General features: G+C 40.8%; 1 protein-coding gene across 5 annotated transcripts in view; it reads right to left on the reverse strand.

Annotated features, from left to right (window-relative positions):
• The window catches only part of LOC307024851 (myosin phosphatase Rho interacting protein), a 49,186-nt gene extending 29,310 nt beyond the window's left edge, over positions 1-19,876 (reverse strand). For 3 of the 5 annotated variants that reach the window (XM_079659288.1, XM_079659287.1, XM_079659286.1), the window contains exons 1-3: positions 19,093-19,876; positions 16,348-16,425; positions 14,312-14,377 (exon numbers count right to left, since the gene is read on the reverse strand). In XM_079659288.1, the coding sequence (XP_079515414.1) occupies positions 14,312-14,377; positions 16,348-16,425; positions 19,093-19,212 (264 nt within the window). In that variant the 5' untranslated portion in view covers positions 19,213-19,876. The remainder of the gene's footprint in view (positions 1-14,311; positions 14,378-16,347; positions 16,426-19,092) is intronic. The other 2 variants (XR_013804008.1, XM_079659289.1) reach the window with 1 other exon arrangement.
• Between the last annotated feature and the right edge of the window lie 1,063 nt (positions 19,877-20,939).

Consider the following 20,939-nt stretch of genomic DNA (forward strand, 5'->3'; position numbering starts at 1 on the left):
CGGGGACCAATCAGAAAGAGATTGGGTTTCTCTAGATCAGTGTGTGATAGATGGAGAGGCAGGTGGACGTCTTGGATCAGCACCAATAGTTACGGGATATACATCTGTGAAAACACTAACTAAAAGGCAGAGGACATTTGTGTAATATACTGTAAGTTGTCATACAATATATTTACCTGAATATTGCGTTTCTAACTAAGGCAGAAGTGTATTGAAAGGATGTAGAATTTAAATTTGAAATGTGTAAATAATTGTGTTGGATTTAATAGAAAACATCAGATAGAAAAGTTTGAGTGCATGAAAATGACTTCATTAAAAACACATAATTCATAAACTATTAAGATTCCTATAAGAACCTACAGTTCTGAGAATCTAAGCCAACAATGGAGTGCCACAAATAAAAGCAATGTTAAAGCTACAACACAGCTTCATGGGATTTACTACTGCCTAAAGTAAAACAATGAAATGTATTTTGCCAATGCAATACCAGTAAACGAGACACTTTTCCTAGTTTTCCCACTGGGGAATATAACTGCTCAGTTAAGGCCCTTTTCTCCTCTCCTTACCATATATTATTCATAGGTCTTGTGATCTTGGGCCAGATGGTGTGTGTCATTACAACAGTGTTCATTAGGAACCAACTCTCTGTTTGGAAAATGGTAATTAGCATGCCTTTGCGCCGTTGGCTTCCTTCACTCTTGGCGATTCTACAGCTAAGCAAAACATCACATTCTCCCTCATGACACAGCGAGAGAAATATTTGCTTCTTTTGGCAGCCGGCAGATCGTTGACTCTCAATTTTGGTTGAGAAGCAAATTCTCTTCCTCTGCCATCAACATTTTTGGGTTTGACGGACTCATTTCTAGTCATGGAAATCCAGAGTTCAGATAAAATGACTCAGTTAAGAGGATCGTGAGGGAATGATATTGCAACATCTTGCAAAAGAAAGACTTTCTTCCCATTATTCATTCACTTTCTATCAGTATGAACACACCTACATGATTGCTCAATGTCAAAGTTGGTTATGAACACCTGTAAGTTGATCAGCAACATCTGTTTTTTGGTATTAGGTGCCTGTTTGTCTGCCAAAATGTGCAGTGACCAATTCAAAAGCTGAAACTTCCCTCGTTAAGTTACATTACTCTGCATTAAACGTGTAACAGCAGGACCTTTGAGTGTGTCACCCTGAATCCAAAGCTCTTTAACTTTGATCATGGAAGACAAAAGGAAAGCTGATGAACTGGCAGCGTCTCGACCTGACTCACCAACATGGCCTGGAATCAGGTCTCTTCAGGGTCCAACATCCTCTGCTCATTACCGATAACAGCCATTATGCAATAAATCTTTCCTTAGCAACTTAAGACAACAGAGGTAAACACAAATTGTGATTCCAATGAGCATGCCAACAACGAGCTGCGGGGGAAATATCCTCAGGTGCCAGACGGATGGAGTCACCTCTGGACTTGCTATGTAGAAGACTCAAACCACTATCTCTCTTTTCCTTCCACGATATCATACAGGTATACATCGCCATCAGGCCAGGAACTACACTGAACAAAAATATAAACGCAACACTTTTGTTTTTGCTCCCATTTTTCACGAGATGAACTCAAAGATCTAAAACATTTTCTACATACACAAAATAACCATTTCTCTCAAATATTGTTCATAAATCTGAAAAAATCTGTGATAGTGAGCACTTCTCCTTTGCCGAGATAATCCATCCCACCTCACAGGTGTGGCATATCAAGATGCGGATTAGACAGCATGATTATTTCACAGGTGTGCCTTAGGCTGGCCAAAATAAAAGGCCACCCTTAAACATGCATTTTTGCTTTATTGGGGGGGTCTGGGGGGGTCCGAAAACCAGTCAGTATCTGGTGTGAGCGTTAGGATTAGGGTAATGTTGTGAATCGAGTGGCCCATGGTGGTGGTGGGGTTATGGTATGGGCAGGCGTATGTTATGGACGACGAACACAGGCCACTCGATTCACAACATTACCCTAACCCTAACGCTCACACCAGATACTGACTGGTTTTCGGAGCCCCCCAGACCCCCCCAATAAAGTAAAAATGCATGTTTAAGGGTGGCCTTTTATTGTGGCCAGCCTAAGGCACACCTGTTCAATAATCATGCTGTCTAATCAGCATCTTGATATGCCACACCTGTGAGGTGGGATGGATTATCTCGGCAAAGGAGAAGTGCTCATTATCACAGATTTTTTCAGATTTGTGAACAATATTTGAGAGAAATTGTTATTTTGTGTATGTAGAAAATGTTTTACATCTTTGAGTTCATCTCATGAAAAATGGGAGCAAAAACAAAAGTGTTGCATTTATATTTTTGTTCATTGTAGATTGGTCATGGACGAGATTACAATCATCACTTTCCGTACAGTCCTATAATTTGATCCCAATATTGAGACGTTAAGCCAGCACAATCACACGTGGTATTTACCTTAGCCTCCTTACCTAACCCCTGTCTGTACTTAAGGCAAACATAAAGAAATCAGACTAAACCATATGTATCTGATATCTCTGTTGCAGGGTCAAGTACTGTACTTCAGGCATTTTCAGATACACCTCACTCCACTGGTATGCATGCATTCAAGACGTTCAGATGAATGCTACGGTAAGGGCATCCGCTATAAGCCACAGCACCGCAGTGAAGGCTTGAAATTTGAAAAAAAAAATATCCCAACACCACGCATTTTGTACCAGATATTTCAGAGAGGAGAGTGGGTGGAAGCAGCACTGCTCCTCTTACGGAGAACGGTGAGAGCATGTGGGTGGTTTAATGCAGTGTTAGGAGGCCAGCAGCTGACAAACGCAGAGGAGGAGGAAGAGGAGGGAGAGTTGGAGGATGAAGATGGTTTGCTCTGCTATAGTACAGCAGGTTCTTTCCCAATAAAGGGTAGAATCGTTCAATCTGATGCAACTGTACGAAAGCTAGAGATATTTGGCGAGCCCAGATAACTAAATCACCGAAGAAATACAATTTATCTGCACGGTACATTCTTTTGTAATCCTACTTCATAGAGCATTGTAATTGAAGCTTCATCACGTATATGTGTGTGTGATGTATACAATGACAGTGTGAGAAGCAGTCAGTTTATGTCTGGGTGCTGACAGAGTGGATCGGCCGGCTGGAGAAACAGGTGCTCGGATCGAGTCGTGTCACGTTGCGTTGGCAGCTCAGACGCAGACTAAGGAGAATTATTGAGAGTGTGTGTGGCTTTCCAGACTGGAAACATTTTCCTTTCTCCGCTTTCCAACTCTCTGCACACTTATGACTTATCATAGAGACCGTCCCTAATTCAATTACTGTGTTTAAATGTGTGAACGTGCTTGTTCTTATGGTTCTTTTCGTTCCCCCTCAGCTGTGATGATATGATAAGATAGAGCTTTATTGTCTCCCTTAGGACAAATTTGTCTTGGGCATCGAGATAATACACATAAAAACATTCAGGTCAATCAGTCATAGATACAGAACAGAGATCACATATCACATGGCAAAGAAACAGACAAGAAACTTTAATGATGAATGACAACTGTGTTATGTCTTTGCTTGTTGGTTCAGACAATATTCAGTGTTAACTAGGGCTGAGCACTATGTTTACTAATTTTATTAAATGAACTTAAATCTTTTTGTAAGATGTATTTTAAATTTTCAAAACAGAGTTATTTCATAGTGATAGCTAAATGTTTAAAGTCGGAGGATAAACGGTTTTTCCAAATGCTGTACTCCATTTAACTTTCAACTACATGAATGTAAAATGATATTTTATCCAATATTTTGTCTTGGCAAGAACTTAAAAAAAAAAAAAAAAAAAGGATACCCAGGATCCTCAGCCACAGAAGCATCTTTAAGAGGCATGAATTGAGGCAGAAGTTATTTCAAAACACTTTTTTTAAACATAGTTGCTTAATTATACCAAAATTGTCAATCCAAAGGTAAATGGATTCAAGCTGCAACTTCTTAAATCAGTTTATTGGTTGTTGCTATTGGCTATCTCTAAAGGGTTTAGACAGATTAGGTGTCACACATCCCAGTCAGGGTAGTGAACCATGGAGGCAGTGAAGTGTGACTTATCTCAATCCTTTGCCTTGGCACAACATTCACAAATGCATGTTACACTGACAACCTGATTAGGTCATAATAAAACACCTCCATACATCAATATCCGCTCATTGGAACTGCTACTCTTCCAAGGCCAATAATGATGACATCTAGATAACCTGCACATTGGACTGTTCTTTCTCAAGTGTGTTAATGTTCTCTACAATAAATCCCTGTTCAATCACTGACTTCTAGAGCAGTAAATCCTCGAGAGTTGTAGCTCTAGGATCAGCTTTTTGCTTCCACAGCAGAAAACAATTGCTGCAAGATCACAGAGTACCCCAAAACAGCAGCGTCCCACACTGTGCTCTGACACAGCACCTTGCAAAGTAGGCCAGGATGACTAGGCCCCAATTATATGCTGTTGTAAAGTCGTGGGGTCGAAATGAAAAGTGTTCTTATCAAAATAAAAAGAGGCACAGAATTATATTTACTCCTTTAACTAAATGTACAAAGAACTCGTTTCTGCTACTCCACCTACATTGTGTGAAGAAATTACATAAGACCTGCAGTCAGGCTTGAACTACCTCTTTGATTATGACTGCAAATCTGCCAAAGCTTTTCTAAGTCAATGCAAATTAGCCCATCAGGCAGAAAGGAAGGGGAAATGTGGGAGGGATTGGAAAAATGTTCTTTTGGGTATTCAGCTTATACCTCAGATTTGGAGCTAGTCATTTTTCCACAGAGCTGAAGAGCAGATTCCTACAGTCACACGGCTGGTGGTTAACAGTTAACCTAAACATTACTGATAGCAGATAACTTCAGGGGATAAGAGAAGACTCATCAGGTGACAAAAGGCTTGCAGCAAATTACATTCCTAGATGTGTGGTATGTTCAAAGAATCGTTAAAATTCAAAATGTCAGTCAATACAGTATGTAAGCTATAGCACTTACAGTTGTTTACACTTTTGTATAAATCATAACACGGACAACTAAAACTTTTCCAAATATAATACTGTAAGTTATTAAAAAATGTAAAGTTAAACCAGAAAATGTTTAACCAAACAATAATTAAAACAAGACTAAAAAATAGTTTTATGATATAGATAATAAGGTTCTCCAATATATCAAAGTATCAGCCAATAGCTATACACAATAATATACTGAATATAGACAGACAAACAGCTTGTTTTTTAATTTCTATCTGTCTTTCCTATTGATCTTTTTTCTTTAAAAGTATTTTGTTGGTAGTCCTTTATTTAAATATGGCATAAAATATCAATGTTTCAGCATGTGTTCCTTTACTCAGAAGGTAGTAGTTTCTAAGACCTGCAGTTTTGTTTAGTTTTTCATAGGGGGGGCTGTTTTTGTTGCTCTCTCTTTAAAGCCTTGGGAAAGCACAGAGGAGAGATCACTAAGCTGATTAGGTGCCGAGTCTGGAGGCAGGCCAGGGCTGCTTGAAATGGTAATTTCTGTCCAGTCCCGAGGAAGCTGGAGTGGTTTATTAAAGAGCGAGAGGCTCACCCAACAACAATTAACAACAAGCCAACATGTTGTGATGCAGGTTGTGTGGATTTCACAAGCAAGACCTACCAATGAAACAAGGCCCGGGGATTTTCTACTGGGAGTTATTTTGGCAGGATATCAAATATCTCTGTCAACATTTGTCGTGACATATATGTTACATCCGTGTTTATTGTATTCACAAGAAACATCACCCAGCCTATCTCCAAGACCCCACTTTCTTTCTCGCTATAAATAGCTTGGCAGCAAAGCCCCAACCTTGACAGGTGGTTGGATTGGCAGGTCACCAAGCTGAGGTGAAAGGTCATCCAATACACCTGCACCTGTTGCAGATCGGAAAGACAGTCGACTGCAGCTGTGGCTTCTGCAGGCTGTCGTAAGGCAACAGTCTAAAGAGGCTCTATTCGAGCATCAACGTTAGCATACTGGTTACTTCAAATGGGATTTTTTGATTTGATCAAAGATAAAAGCAGAAAAAAGGTGGGAAACAAATGTGAAGGATACGTTTACATATGGTTCAGCCAGACAAATTTAAAAAACAAACACTATTCTTAGGACTTTTGAGGTGTAAATTGCATGAAAGTGCTAAAATGTTAACTCACTTCCACGTTTTAGGACTCACTCCTGCAGCCCAGAGTGTCTTTCTAGGTTACACCTTCCCTTTGTCCAACTAAGACTTAATGCTGCAGGGATGCAAATATCATCTCTGACATCAGTCCCCACAACCTAAAAACGTGCCTACAAGTTTAAAATCACATGTTTTTGCTTCTAAGTATAAATTGCGAAGTTGAATTTGAATTTATTTGACAAATTTCACCACAATAACCTTGAGGGCTACAGTAATGTGTGTCTGGTAATTCACAACAGCAGTATTTTTACTTTGATAAGTCCCATTGTCTCTACACCCCTACTGACGCACATGCAGACACCCACTGTTTTATTAGTGCTCGTCTCAGAGCTGGCTAACCTCTTGCCCTGATGTTTTAAATGAAACCTTTTGTCAGGGTCCTGGTCTAGTGTTGAGAACAAACTCAGCGAGCAGTCAGTCCGGCCATGTTTGGTTTTATAGACAAGGGAGGGTTTGGAGGGAGAGAAGTTACACAATACTACTGGCTGCTCTCTACAACACAAATGATTTATTGGCCACGGAGAGCTGGAATGAAAGACAGAGATGCGAGAGGGTGGCAGAATAGGAGAAAGTGAGGAGGTAAAGGGAAGGGAAAGTGAATTGAAATGAGTAATGGGAAAGTAAAAGTGGGGCCATGGAAGTGAGAGTGGACACCGATTTAGCCAAAGCCTCCTGGAACCAGCCTTTCTCTGGATAATGACTGGCTGGAAATCATTAAAAAGAATACGAAAATGAAGGAGGGTACAAAGGAAAGGATGGGTGAAAGACATCCTTAATAAAAGAGTATTTTAAGCAATTCTCACCATGGTGCAACATTGGACCGCCATCCAATAATTGGCTCAGATAAACAAGGCAATCAGATTCTCCAAGAACCTTTTTTAAAGAGAGTTCGCCATCAACTAGGGTCCCACAAAAACAGAAAATGGATACCTTATGAGAAACCATTTGCAAGGAGCAGCACTAGTTTTCTAGAGGTGCTGATAGACCTAGTGCCCTGTGTTAAATGATCCTGTCCACAGACTCATGCAACGGTGAACACCAATATAATATTAGACCACAGGGTTGAACACGAGGACTGTCTCCACAGCCTCCATGAGTTGAAGTCTAACATTTAGGTAGAACTTTATAATTAAATCTTAAGTAAAGAGTTAAACATAAAGCACCAAAATGTGGTTCATTGTTGTGCACAAGTTTAAATGTGTTGGTAAGAGAAGGTAAAGGCATACTTATTGATGTGGTGTGACTTGCACCAATTTGTCTATGTGTTTCCAGGTCAATGAATTCAGCCGCGTTTCAATAGGAGCACTTCCTGCTCATTCAATCAAAGAGGTACAGCTTAGCCCCTGTTTCTGTGTGTTTGAGGGAGCAAGCTAGAGAACAATGCTGTTGAACTATAATTTCAATTGAATCAGTAATTCAAAGGTACTATTTATAGCCTCATTAGGGATTTTTGGCTAAAGCACACATACACAAAGGCAACATGTAGGATGGGTAAGGAGGAGGTCAGTTGGAACGCTTGAAAATGTCTCCCTGTCTTTCACATTTAATCCTTGAGTGTTGGGAACATTTGAAAAATAACACAATTAAGTTTGGTCTGCAAGCAGGTTGTTTGGGGACATGTTTGGGTAATGCTTTGTGTGTGTCTGTACACTATTAACAATAAGTCACTTTGAAAGAAAAACACAATAACAGCCCGTCCACACAGCGGCGTGCGTTGAAGCTTCAACGCTCCTGCCCATTCACTTTGAATGGGGTGATGTCACGTTTCGCCGAACTGCATTGTGGGAGCGAAGAGTAGATTCAAAAGCGTTGCTCGCTGCAAAAGTTGAGCAATGTTCAACTTTAGAATCTTCGGTGGAAGCGTCAGCCAATCGAATCATATGCCAGTACAGGCTCTAGCCAATCAAACCGCGTGCTTGTGTGTCCGGGGCGGGAGATTCATGTGATTGCTTGTTGGTCGAGTTTCAGCCCCTCCCCCGCCGGACGGGCCGTAAAAGTGACTAAAGTGTTGCCATATACAGTAGAACAGCATTTGACATCCAGGCAAAACAGAGGAGTTTAATGTTTATAGAGTAGATTTGGTCCTGAGCCAGACAGGGTTACTGTACGTCTGATTTAAGAAGGTGAAGTAGTTCAAAGAGTGAAAAATTGGAGATAAGATTGTTAACTTTGCCGGAATGATGTAGTGACTAAAGCCGAGGCAAAGACTAAAGAGCACAGATAAGACAACACTGGAAAGTCAAACCGAAAGGCCAACAGAGGGCCAGAATGGTCATTGATCAAGTGAAAATACAACTTAACCCAATGTCTGTCAGACCTTTTGTTTTGTATTTATCTTAACCAGACTCTCCTGGTTTTGGCTGACTCATGTCTCTTCAGAAAGCATAGCACTTAGTTGGGAAGTGGAGATGTATTTCGGGTCAGCAAGGCCCTTGATAAGCAATCAATGTGAGCTGATGAATTCAAATCTCTGCTTAAGCAGGGAGAATCAATCCTTTCATAGACTACCAAATGCTTTAGATAGCTCTCTTGTAGTTTGTTGTTTGCCTTGTCAAGTTGATCAACTGTCATGAGATCAAAGTGAGAGTAAAGTGGACTACGAGGCTTGGATCTGACAGGAAGACTGAGGCTGAAATACATGTTGCTTTGTTTGGGTAGACAAAACCTAGCCAAGTTGCATGGACATGTAGGGAAAAAAAGCTAAATATAGTCCTGTCTTAAGTTGCAAGGCTTCAAATGATAAGCCACTGTGTTCTCTGATGACACGTACGAGGATGACACTTCCACATAAAGGTGCCTGTTTCCTTATAAAAGTATCTATTTTAAACAGGAAAGCAGTGGGTGTGGTACAGTATTTTTGTTTCCATGAAATGATCTGCTCACACAGGAACTTGTCCGCATGAGGTGGCCTTGTGTATCAGCTCAGAGAACTGTCAAGGATCATCAAAATTGGGGATTCTATTTGTATTTTATTCCCAATTCCCTATGCACAGCAGTCCTTGTGACAGACAAATCGTTTGGAGTCCTGGAGATGGTTTAGACTGAAACCCGGTAGTCAGTCTTGCAACCTTCCCCAGTTTACTTTTTGTGTTCTAATAATAATAATGAAGTTAGGGAATTACAATCAGTCAATTAGACGTGGTTTGGTTTGCTCAACCATAACATTTAGTTTCAAAACAACAGCGTTTGTGGGTGGGAAAGCTGGTGAGGTTTCCCGTAATTATCAATGCACTTTCGACTCCTACTAGTTGGATGTGCTACCTGCTCAAAACTGGAGAGGATAATGGCTTGCGTGTTGCAGACTCTTTGCGGTCAGCCTCCCCAGCCAGTAGCTTGGGATTTCCTGGGATAAAACGGCAACAAGAATCCACAAAAATTCCCTATTTCTGTACATGAAAACAAAAACATGGGAATGTTCTTTTATAAATATAGTTAACTGGACTACAGCTTTGGGACGTTGGGTTGAGTGGCAGTTACAGTGTTGTAGACCCTGATGATTACAAGCTGTATGAATGGCTGTTCCCATGGTTTTGTGGCTTTGTGCAATGGGAACAGTGACCCCACTGTAATCCATGGCTGTTTACATTCCAGCAGATCAGTTCCTACTAGAACCATGGGGAAGGAAGGGCAGGGGTTAAAGAAGACTCTCACGCACCATATCTCTGCAAAACCAACATACGCCTCACCCTGGACCCACACTTAGTAAACAACGCACAATAATCCAATATGGAGGATTTACACAGTCACAAGCTTTGACTGACTTCTCATTTGTTATTTACCCTATAAATCAGCTGCTTCTTTCGCTCTTGAACGGATCTTTCCTTAATGAACTGTAACACAAGTGTGTGTACTCCAAGCAGTCTATACTTCCCTCTCCACTCCGTTTCCCATGGCTTGCTGCGAGTACAAGACTTGGAGCTCCCCTATAAGTATCCCTAATTTTATGGGGTGGGGTGGTCAGCTTCCACTTATTCCCTGCATAGAGAGCCTGAAGGCAACAACACAGCAAAGAGGCCCTGCCCACTCATCCATTCCCTAGAAAGCTCCCCTCATTTGAAACCAACTCGAGAGAAAAGCTACTCAAAATCAGTTAAAAATAGTCCTGAATTTCATTTCTTCACTGAGAAGGCAGAGAGTTTATGCATGTTTCAGCATGAAAACTGTCTTACAAGCCTGACATGCCAACATTGCTCATTGGGTTGTATATGCTCATGTCTGGAAGATTCAGGAGAGCAGCAGCAGAATGGTGTGCCTCAAGTTAAAAGAATTCACAACTGTGTTAGGAAATGAAGGAACGTTTCTCAAAACTCGCAGTTCTTGGACAGTGCTACTGGGTCCACTAATTCAATTCCAGTAAACACAGGAAATTAATTGAACTAAGATTAAATGAAAATGACTTAACAACTAAGACGTCATGAGAACATCATGTTCTCCTTTTTACAAGGAATATGGCTGTGGTGCAGGCAGTCAACTGCACTCAATGCAGTCTAAAGGCAAAGTGCAATTCAAGGTTCTCTGAATGGGTCTTTTGTGCAGTGCAACTCAATAGGTAGCCTCATTTTATTTGCAGGTATACTCTGCTTCTACTATCTGGACTAAAATAAATTAATCGACAAGAATGTGAACAACTAAATGCACTTTCTTTCCTATGGCCTCATAATAATGAGGAAATATGGAACACAATGCACTGTCAACAACAAGAACAGAGTTTCATTGCAAAATAAACAGATCTTGTGACATTGCAAAGAAAAATATTTCAGCCGAGATCATATGAGGAGGTGTGTGTGTGTAAGTATGAAAAAGCTACAATTAGGTCAACACAAGGTCAATGCGAGCTATGTGTTGTGTGGTGTATTTCTGACCACATAGCAAAGCAGTTATTAGAGTGTGGGCGTTGGATCATTTTAACTCACACTCATGTCATTAAAGTGGAGCCGGATAGCTCTTTACACCCACATAGCTGCCCTCTCCACGACGTGATAATGGATTTTTTTGTGTTTCTTACATCACTTAAAACTGCTTATTCTCACAGTCGTGTTAAGGTGGCCTCTGTTCAGGTTGTATATCTGTCTTTTCCTTACCTCTAAATTAGTACATGAGTCCAATTTCTCTCAACAGTGCTTAGTCTGAGGGTTTCTCAAACCCTGCAACACCTGTTCATGACACGGCCTCTGCAGTCAAGCACCGTCATTCCCAGGTGCATTTAGTCACACACACTGAAACATGTGCAGCTCAGCACAAACTCCGTCTGATCCAGCCTTGCACATTGGTTTCGATGCTGTGTCTGATGATTTTTTTTTCCCTACGAGCTACTGTAGAAAGGCTTGCTCACCATAAGACTGAGCCTGGAGAAAACCTCAGCCCACACACTCGTGCTCTCATTCCAGAGCGTTCTGTCCTGTGTCCCTACAGTCAGGACAGAGACAGCCAGAGCCCTCCACAAAACAGAGAATAACCCAGACCCATGTCACACATGCCATGGTCAATGGTTGCTGGACAAAAGGGACAAAACCTGTTGCCTTGACAACGCTCCCTTTAAATAGCTGTGTTGGGTTTTCTCTAGGAGAATCTAGCTTGTACATTCAGCAGATACTAGACCCTGTTTGACAGCAGACTTTGGGAGTAGAGTTATGTCATTTCTTATTCAAAGTTAGTGAATTATCTTAGTCACAACAAACTTTAACTCCCTTATTTGGAAGCCTACTGTATGTCAAGAATGAGCTATGAAAGCTGTACTAAGACATTAGCCTTGCATGGCTGCACATGTTCATTGCAGGCCAACATTTACAGCTATTCACCGTCTACATGCTTCCTCTCAGAAGACATTTTCTCACAATCTTGCTCTTACTGAAGCTACGTTTTCTCCACCACTTGTCTCTCGCACATAACGGCTCTTCAAAGTCATAGCTGCTTTAGCATGAAATGATGGCAGTGGTGCATCGTGTTGGGTGTTCCCCTTCGGTGGGCAACCCTAAATCGATGGCTGTAGGAACTATGATCTCTCCCAGGCCTCTGCTAACACATTCCTTTCCCCCAGAGCCGTGCCACATCCTGCAGGTTGGGACCGCAGTGCATCTGGGTTTGGTTACAGCCAAGACACAAGAGTCATAAAACTGGGCTGGGAGGAAAACAGAGGGGCACCTCCTCATCTACAACCCCAACTGGTGCTCTCAGATGGGGGCTCTGATGTGGTCTGGAGCAATGTTATACTGGTGAAAGCTGGCAGTGTTTAGATTTGACCTAATGTCATTCATAATACACCATTTAAACCGATCTTAAAGTTGGTCTCTGTTATTGTATTTTATGTTGATTTTAACAATCTGAAGCATTAAATGGCATTTAACAAGTTAACTGTATGCATATTACATAGCTGGGTATCACATTTCTAAACCATAGCCATCATCCGGAATGGACACTTGCACATCAATGCTGCAAAAAAGTGTTTCAAATGTTCGTATAAAATAAAATAAAAAGAGTCACACACTCATAGTGCTCAAGTGTTAATAATATCAATAATAGCTTCATACTACATTTCTGCACCAAAGTATTTTACGTCATTAGGTTTAAAGTCCTTCAATAAAGGTATAGAGTTTATAAAAAACCCGTAATGCCACTCACAGTTACTAACCATACCAATTAAATTCAGTTTACCTCTTTGTCCGTGGAAAACGAGTGCCGGATACTGTACGTATGCCCATTAGCCAACTTTGTACATGCTGTATTCAACACTAAACAATTATTCTAATGCGTTTGGTTTGACAAGAGAGCTTCTATATTTAGTGTCACTTGATATTTCCAGCTCTAGACCCTTGCAACCCCCGTCTCCTTTTGATCCTGCATTCAGAGCGGGGATGAAAAGATGAAGAGTGACATGGAAGGAGCGAGATGAATGGAAGGAGGACATCCGCCACTTTCCTTTGTCCCCCTCAGTAAACAACCCATCATCCATGCTTCTTCTGCTTTCATTATTTGCATTGAGTTTTTAGCCGAAATTCAGGCCAGAACAGTATTTTTGCTTATTACGTTCAATAATATCTTCAGATAAGAAAACACACCATTGGATGCACTGTGCAAATACTAACCTTGCCATTCAGATTACTTGAGGAGGGTGTAATGACCCTGAAGGTTGAGTAATGAATACACTCTACACGGCAGCCTATCTCCTGCTGCTTTTATTACATAAACCCTCTCAGCATCTCTGTCCTCTGCCGGAGAATGCCACATACAGTATGAAAGAGTCAAAAGCAACAAAGCAAGTGCTGCATCCACTACTCCTGCTTTCAGCTCATTATAAAGCACCATCCACATATAGAACAAAAAATGGAGAGGGTCAATCAATATCCAGCGTGCCTATATGCTGCAGTACATATAGAACCGACAAACTATATAGGGTAGTGTTTAAACCTACAAGAACAGCCAGTCAGTTTACATATATAACTATTGACATATATCAGACTGCATTAATGTTCACTAAAGACATCCGTGTTCCTGACATCAAGTGGATTTTCCAGTTTTTCTTTAAGAACAGGAAGTAAGCATGGGGCGCTTACACAATAACAAAAACAAACACAAAAGGCTCAGCACATGACTTTTATTATCAACACCATATGGTGTCACTTCAATCTTTTTGACACCGCTGTGTGATTTTGGCTTAAAGTTGAACACATTCACAAAATTCTCTTTTGTATGAGAGAAAGCGCTCGTGTTGACGGTGTGGCCATCGCCTGGCGAGACCATCACATGCTCCAGGTATTCCTCAGAAAAACACCAAATGCTTAGTGACAAAATAACTACACTTTAACCATAACTATCAAACAATTCCAGTGTTTAAAGTATATCATGAAAAACGCTTTCACTTAGAGCAAACTCTGTTTATGAACAGACATTATGACATTGGGAATAATTATAAGTATAATTGGTAAAAACTGTAGTTGTGCCAATGTGCCATTTAAGGCTGTGTAGATGCACGGTAATTTATGATGATTTGACCACTCAAGCCATCAGCTAGTATGTAAAAGCAGGCCATTATTCAAATTTCATTTTAAAATAAAAATTGTTTCAAAGCAAACCAAACTCAGGAGCTGTCAGGGTTCACTTACCATTTCGTCCAGAGCGTAGCGCAGTAAGCCATGCTCGTAAAGGATGAAGAACCTCCTCTGCCATTTCTGCATTACACAAAACAATAAATGCTAGAATTACTCACATGATGATCACATCAAAGATATCATAACAGCAAGCCACATCCAATTACATAAATAACAAAGCACTGTGGGAATGTGCAAACACTTAGCACTGTGATTTAAAGCTGTTACTTATTATACATCAGATAATTCTAGCCAGGAAAGTTTGACAAACAGTGTTACAAGAATAGACAGATATTTATAAAGCCAGGTGTTATTAATTGCATTAGTAAATTAATCTGTAAATGTTCCAATGAAGTTCTTGAATGCTAATGTTATATACTGTACTCCTCAGGGTATAAAGACTTGGCCGCTGTACTGGTGCACACACAAAGAGTACATACATAAGTGCGGGCGAGCCTTTGGGAAACAGTTGCTATGCAGGGGCATCCAAGTTCTTGGCACACATTCAGCATTTACCACATCACATGCTTTTCAGGCTTTCTGGAACTCATGATGCATTTTTCTTTAAAAATGTATGAGGAAATAAAAGACAATAGAAAGAATACGGTAAGTAAAAGTCCTGTTTAGTTTTACTGTAATGTCTCAGCGGATTGAATCTGTCTTACAGGATGGTGTTAATGCAAACAAACATTGAAATATTATCCGACCAGTATCAGTGTCAGTGTTTGCCCAAAACACATTTAATGGAACCAATCTTACTGAGGTGAAGCCTGTTATATTGTGTAAACCACATACTCAAATGTACCAAATAAGGAGTCATTTTATTTCTTGGATACAATTCTGCTGATATTCGTGCCAATGATAAGATTTTATTGATCTCCTCTCCTTCTTTGGCTTGATGATCTCTCCACTGCTCCCCACTTATCCTAACTCACCGTTTTGACTCAGTATTAAATATCCCTGGATCCGATTCCAACTGAGGCTAATCCATGAAATATTAAGAAGTGTTTTGTAACCTAAAAGGCATCTGAAGGTCTCAATAGGGCGGCTGATACGCGCCACAAGGGATGTTAAAAGGGTCACTGCAGCCATTTCCAGTAAAAGCGTGATAGATATGTGTCACACTGTGTTTTTGATAGACATTTACAACCACAGGCCCACAAACTGTGCTCTTAAAACATGACTCAGCCAACACGTCATCTCTTTCTCCTCTGTTATTTGTTTGTTGGTCAGTCAAAACATGGTCCAGCCTGCTCACCTCAGCACAACAGGCCACCAATTATACACAGCGGGGAAAAGCTGATTGTAAGAATAGGCAGAACACATCAGTGGTATGTCAAAGCAGCGGCAGCCTGTTGACAGTAGTTGAGTGGAAGGGTCCAGAGGTGCTTTTCCCAAAACCCCATATGGAAGCCATCAGTGTGGCTGTGAGAACTGGGACCTCTCCTTCCTTCTCCTCCCCCACATTCCCACTACTCCTCTTTGGGATGCACCACCACAGTATAATCTGGGAGCTGATAAAGGAAGCGGTGCAATAGAGCACGTCTCCCATTACATGATGTTTGGGGGGGGCCAAGGATTCATGAAATAAAGTCAATATAAGGCTCATTATTGCTGGATAGTGTGGATTCTTCTGATAGGGGGGACGAGCCTCCCACAGGAAGCTGCTGAGACAGCTACAGGAGCCACAATAACCAGACCTCCCGTTTGTTGGATGTCAAAATAGTAGCAAAACGGATAACAGAATTAAAAGAAGGGCTGGAGAGCAGACTGCCTGTTTTCCCCTTGTGTGGCCTTTTGAGAAGCCTTAATATTCTGAATATCAGGCATTTTGTACTAAAAGATGTACAACACAAAATCCTAAGTACTGAACCGAGCAAAAGCTATAGACATTGGGTCAAATAATGTTGTTTTTCTTTTGAAGAATACTCTTTTGTTTTCCTGAAGCACCAAATGTTTATTATGATGATTAGGTCAAAAAGAGCTGATGAAACAAAAAACTTTCCCTTCTAACCATAATCAATTTCAAGTCCAGCAAAGGCACCACTTACCCGAGATCGGTGTAACGGATTGTCAAAATTCGTTCCCTCTGGAGCCAGCAGCAACCATCCTCCATATATAGGTTTTGCCTGATGACAGAAAAACATTAAAGTCATTAAAACCACACCAAAACAGCCACTTTAACATATTGATGATCTGTTTAATTGTGCACATTTGAACTGTTTGTAGCTGAAACTGGAGGATAATAGTTGAGGCTTTATATTGTGCCCAGTATCAGACAGGATTACACACACACACAGATTTGAGTTAAACGAAGGTGTGTATTAGTCACTAGCTCTCTTGAGCAGGCTACATTCTCCAGCTGGCTTTATTCCAGAGCGCCATGCTTCCCTGGGAAGAAAAAAAAAAAAAGGAAAGGCTAACACACATGATTTTCCCTCTGATCCTCTAAGTGGGTGGACTGGTGGGTGGAGGGGGCACCGAAGAGGCAGAAGTTAGCAAGGAAAACAGTGGAGGAGAAACAGGAGAGAGAAGCAGAGCCTGAGAGCTTTTGTGGCTCCAGATTTGCAATTCAAACTGAGAAATGCAAGTTGGCCTGGCAGTCTTTCTTAAATTGTTCCGGCGCCTTCTTGAACACTCGCCATTGTAGTAGTCAGCATTTGTTTGCAAAGCAAGCAAAGTCCCTGCAACACCACTGCAGGGGTTTTGTTTACAGGCGGCAATCATTCCACTAAATATGTTCATGCACAAATCTCACCTACACCTAAAGAGCTTAACAAATTAAGTACCTTACGTAATCCAACTGCACGCCAAAGTCTGTGGAACAACAGTCTACAAATCAATTTGGAAAAGCTCTGACATTTACAGCCGCCTGGCACCTCTCTGTCCTTCTATCAGTGGTTTTGATTACAGTCATAACTCCATGCATGTAAAGCCAAGTATAATCCACCATTAAATCCTCTTTCGCTTTGATTGTAGGAGGCACAGCACATTTCTCAGCTCAATGACTTTGTAAACAAAATGACGTAATTGAGCATTTCAATCAGGAGTCTCAACCTGTAACCTTGGTGAGTCAAGAGTGTGTGCAGACTTGAAAGAGAAACAACATCCAACGTTTGGAAGACAACCATAGGGGTGACGCATAGGAGTTGCTAGGGCTGTGTATTTTTCAAAAATCAGGTGATATCACAATACAGGGATAACGATTCAATGTATTGTGATACTGTAGGCAATGGAATGTATTGTATTTTTTAACTCTAATTTTAGAAAAAGTGTCCTTGTATAGAACACACAACCATTTCTGCCTCTTCGTTTCTCAGAGTGGAAGAGTCAAATGGATGCACTTCCTCTATCAGTGGCTTTTAGCAGATGGGGGTTTGAACACACCACAATGGACCAATTATTAGAAATCTGTGATTGATATAGTATATATCACAAAACTCAATATTTCTTTACACCCCTAAGAATCGCAGCTCATCGAATAGACTTAGATATGGGACAAGGAGAAAGAACAGTAAGTGTTCAAAGTGATTCACACAAATACTGGGACACTAGCTTCTTCAAAGTAGAAACTCTGAGACCAAGTGTGCCATCTCCCCTCACATGACCTGACAGGAACCCCAATGGAAAGTCCTCCCAAGAGAGAAAAGACAAGAAGAATTTAGGTCATTTTGAACCCTTCAATGCTTCAGTGGGTTAAACGGAGCCATTTGAGTGTGTTCATTTGGAAATGGCCCTTCAACGTCTTATTACCCCACATCATAAAGGACTGTAAAACTGCACCAAAAGTAATGGGCATTGAGTGGTGTGTAAGTGGGCAGGCAAAACTAAAGCTGGAAATATGCAAAGGAAAAATTCACACGCCTTCGGTATCTTAGCGACACTGAACACAAACGATGAATAACTTGGCTAAAACATCCTGGGTTTTCAGTGTCTGACCGCTGATGATAACCTTTCACTGGGTGCGGTCACCAAAGGATAAAGTTGATAGACAGTGGGTCAGAAATTCCACTGAGGAGGACAAATACCCCCGAGAGTAATTCCATCCCAACAGAGGATCCATTGGTCATGAGGGAGGAAATTACGGGAAATGTAGTACAATGTCGGCTTGATGTTAGTCATCAACCAGCCATGTTGAAGCCAATTTAAGAAGCACCAGGGGTGTCATCACACAAACTGCCTTGATCATGGGGACTCTTGATCTTTCCCGTTAACAGCCTACCAAGAGGCAATAACCACAATAAAGGACAACAGAGATCAACTGCCCTGATGCCAACTTTCACAACCTGCCAACTTTCACAACCTGCCAATGTCAACAACCAGCCAGTATAGGAAACATTACTGGAACAGCTTCATGTTGGATTAATAGTGCAAAGATTATGTCAGCCTCATACTGTAGTCTCCAATTATTTTTGAACTAGCATTGGACATTGGAAATTAGGATAATACACATAAGATTGGACATTATACGAACTTTAAAGAGGGAAATATAAAAACAAGAACTGAGATATGATTGTAACTGAAAATAGCCAACAGAAGCAGCTGATAGAAGCTACTGTGTGGAAAGCATGGAGCTGGGTGGAGCCATATCTGCATGAATTGAGGTCAATATGCGCCCTTGGGCTGGAAACTAATTATGTCCAATTAACCTAACCTTTGCACTTCATGGTCAATTGACATATGACAAACCATCTGAAATTTGCACATCAAACGGAGTGATACAAACAGGGTTTCACTGCATCATTAATATAGCTTACACAGACAGTAATTACAAGTATGACATGTTATTTGTTCACCTGATTTAAGTCTTCGTCGTTCAGCAAATGTGATTCTCTGGGCTTGAAGCAGTTCTGGCATTTGCTTTTGTTGAAAATGTTGGCTTGAAATTTCCGACAAGCATTGTCTTTGAGTGACATGGTTGACTCTTGGTGAGTAAAAAACAGAACTTAAAAAAAAAAACTGCTGAATTCTCGCAGACAAATTAGTTGGTGTGACTTTTTAAAAGTGTGCAGTCCGTTTTAAAGAGTAACGTTGTTCACCTGTCCTGTGTTACCTGAGGCGGTGAGTAACCTCTCGCTAAGTGATATCTATGATAGTCATCTTGTGCAGGGGGGGTTCGCCTCCCGCAGCTAACTTTTGTTGTTGTGCTCACTAACAACTTGTCTAGTAAGTCCTCGAAAGCGCAGACAGGTGTGCACGGTCTTGTCCTTAATTGCGTCCTGCAACGAGGTGTTTCTCAGGTGACCCTCCGGGCCTCGAACTCGCTGCAAAGGTCTCGTCAGCCTCCATCGGGCGGAAGGCATCTACCGAGGGAGGGATAGTCCACTTTGGCCCCTCTCTATCTGACAAGTGATACCGCATTCATTGCTGTTGAATCCTTTTAACGCCTCTAAACACCAACTTCAAAAAACGCCATGGAGTCGGCTGTCATGCTGTTGGGTCCATAGCATCGGTTCTCCGTTCGTCGTAGCACCGTTTCCCCCCAGCTCTGGTACGCAGTCTGCGGTGAATGTTTTCGATGAAAATCCTCGCCTGGGCCAGTCGGTGGAGAGACGGGGAGGTGCTCAGGAGAAAGTGGAGTGTTGAGTGACAGCAATGTCGACCAATCACAAACACCCACAACCGAGCGTGTGCGATAACTGACCAATAGAAAGCCTCGTAATCCTCCAATGCTTTCGCTCAAGCTAGGTGGGCTTTAAAGAGCCCATGATAACAAAAACAACAACTTGTTTGAAACTGTGATGTTATCAAGGTTAGCCTGAGATAATATTGTTCAGTCCCCACTGAAAAAACATACATTTATTCAGGTTGCCTTTTTCAGGAGTAATAATGTTTTGTTTGCTGGTATTTTTGCATGTTTTTTGCAACAGAACTAAAAAAAGCAGAACAACTATTTGACAAAACATTTTTCTTTCTTTCACTTCCATACTGTATATTGGATACTGTTGCCTCAGATGAAAATGATGCATTATGGATTGAGACTTTACTATTTCCTTTTTTTAAATAAATATGATAACACTGTATGACTGTTTATTTGATCTTTCTTGCGATGTGTGCATGCAAAAGTCTAAAGCCATAAAATACACATAGTTGTCCTAGCCTACCAGCCTTTACATAAAATATTGTCTAAACTCTTAATATTTTTCCCTTTGAAATCGCACTTTAAAACCGTTGCTTAATTAACTCATTCGATTAGGACAGATGAGTAAATGGCTGATAAAAAGCAGGAATGTAATTCACTTTATGATGATTTAATCTGCTTTCATTATCCCATGTGTCCTGTTACTCATGGTTCTAGTAAGCTACTATGGAAGGGACTATGATTTAAGCCATCTTTAAACTATAAACACTACATTTTGGTAGAGGCAAGTAAAGAAAAATAATTTCGCAAATATAATGATAAAATACAAGCTTTAAAAAAAAAGCTTGGCAAATGTTCATTATTAACATGCAAAGCAATGATGAAGTGGTGTTTTGATTTCAGGCTCCATGGCACCATCTGTTGGTTTAAGACTGAATAACATTAAGAGAAATAGAAAAAACAAATAGCTTTATGACACAAAAGTGCACCGTAATTTTGTGATGTGATATACATGGTATCATAATTTACCGTGCTTGATATCTTATTACGGATTTTGACTGA

The sequence above is a fragment of the Notothenia rossii genome (assembly GCF_949606895.1).
Source record: "Notothenia rossii genome assembly, chromosome: 11".
NCBI classification, from domain to species: Eukaryota; Metazoa; Chordata; class Actinopteri; order Perciformes; family Nototheniidae; genus Notothenia; species Notothenia rossii.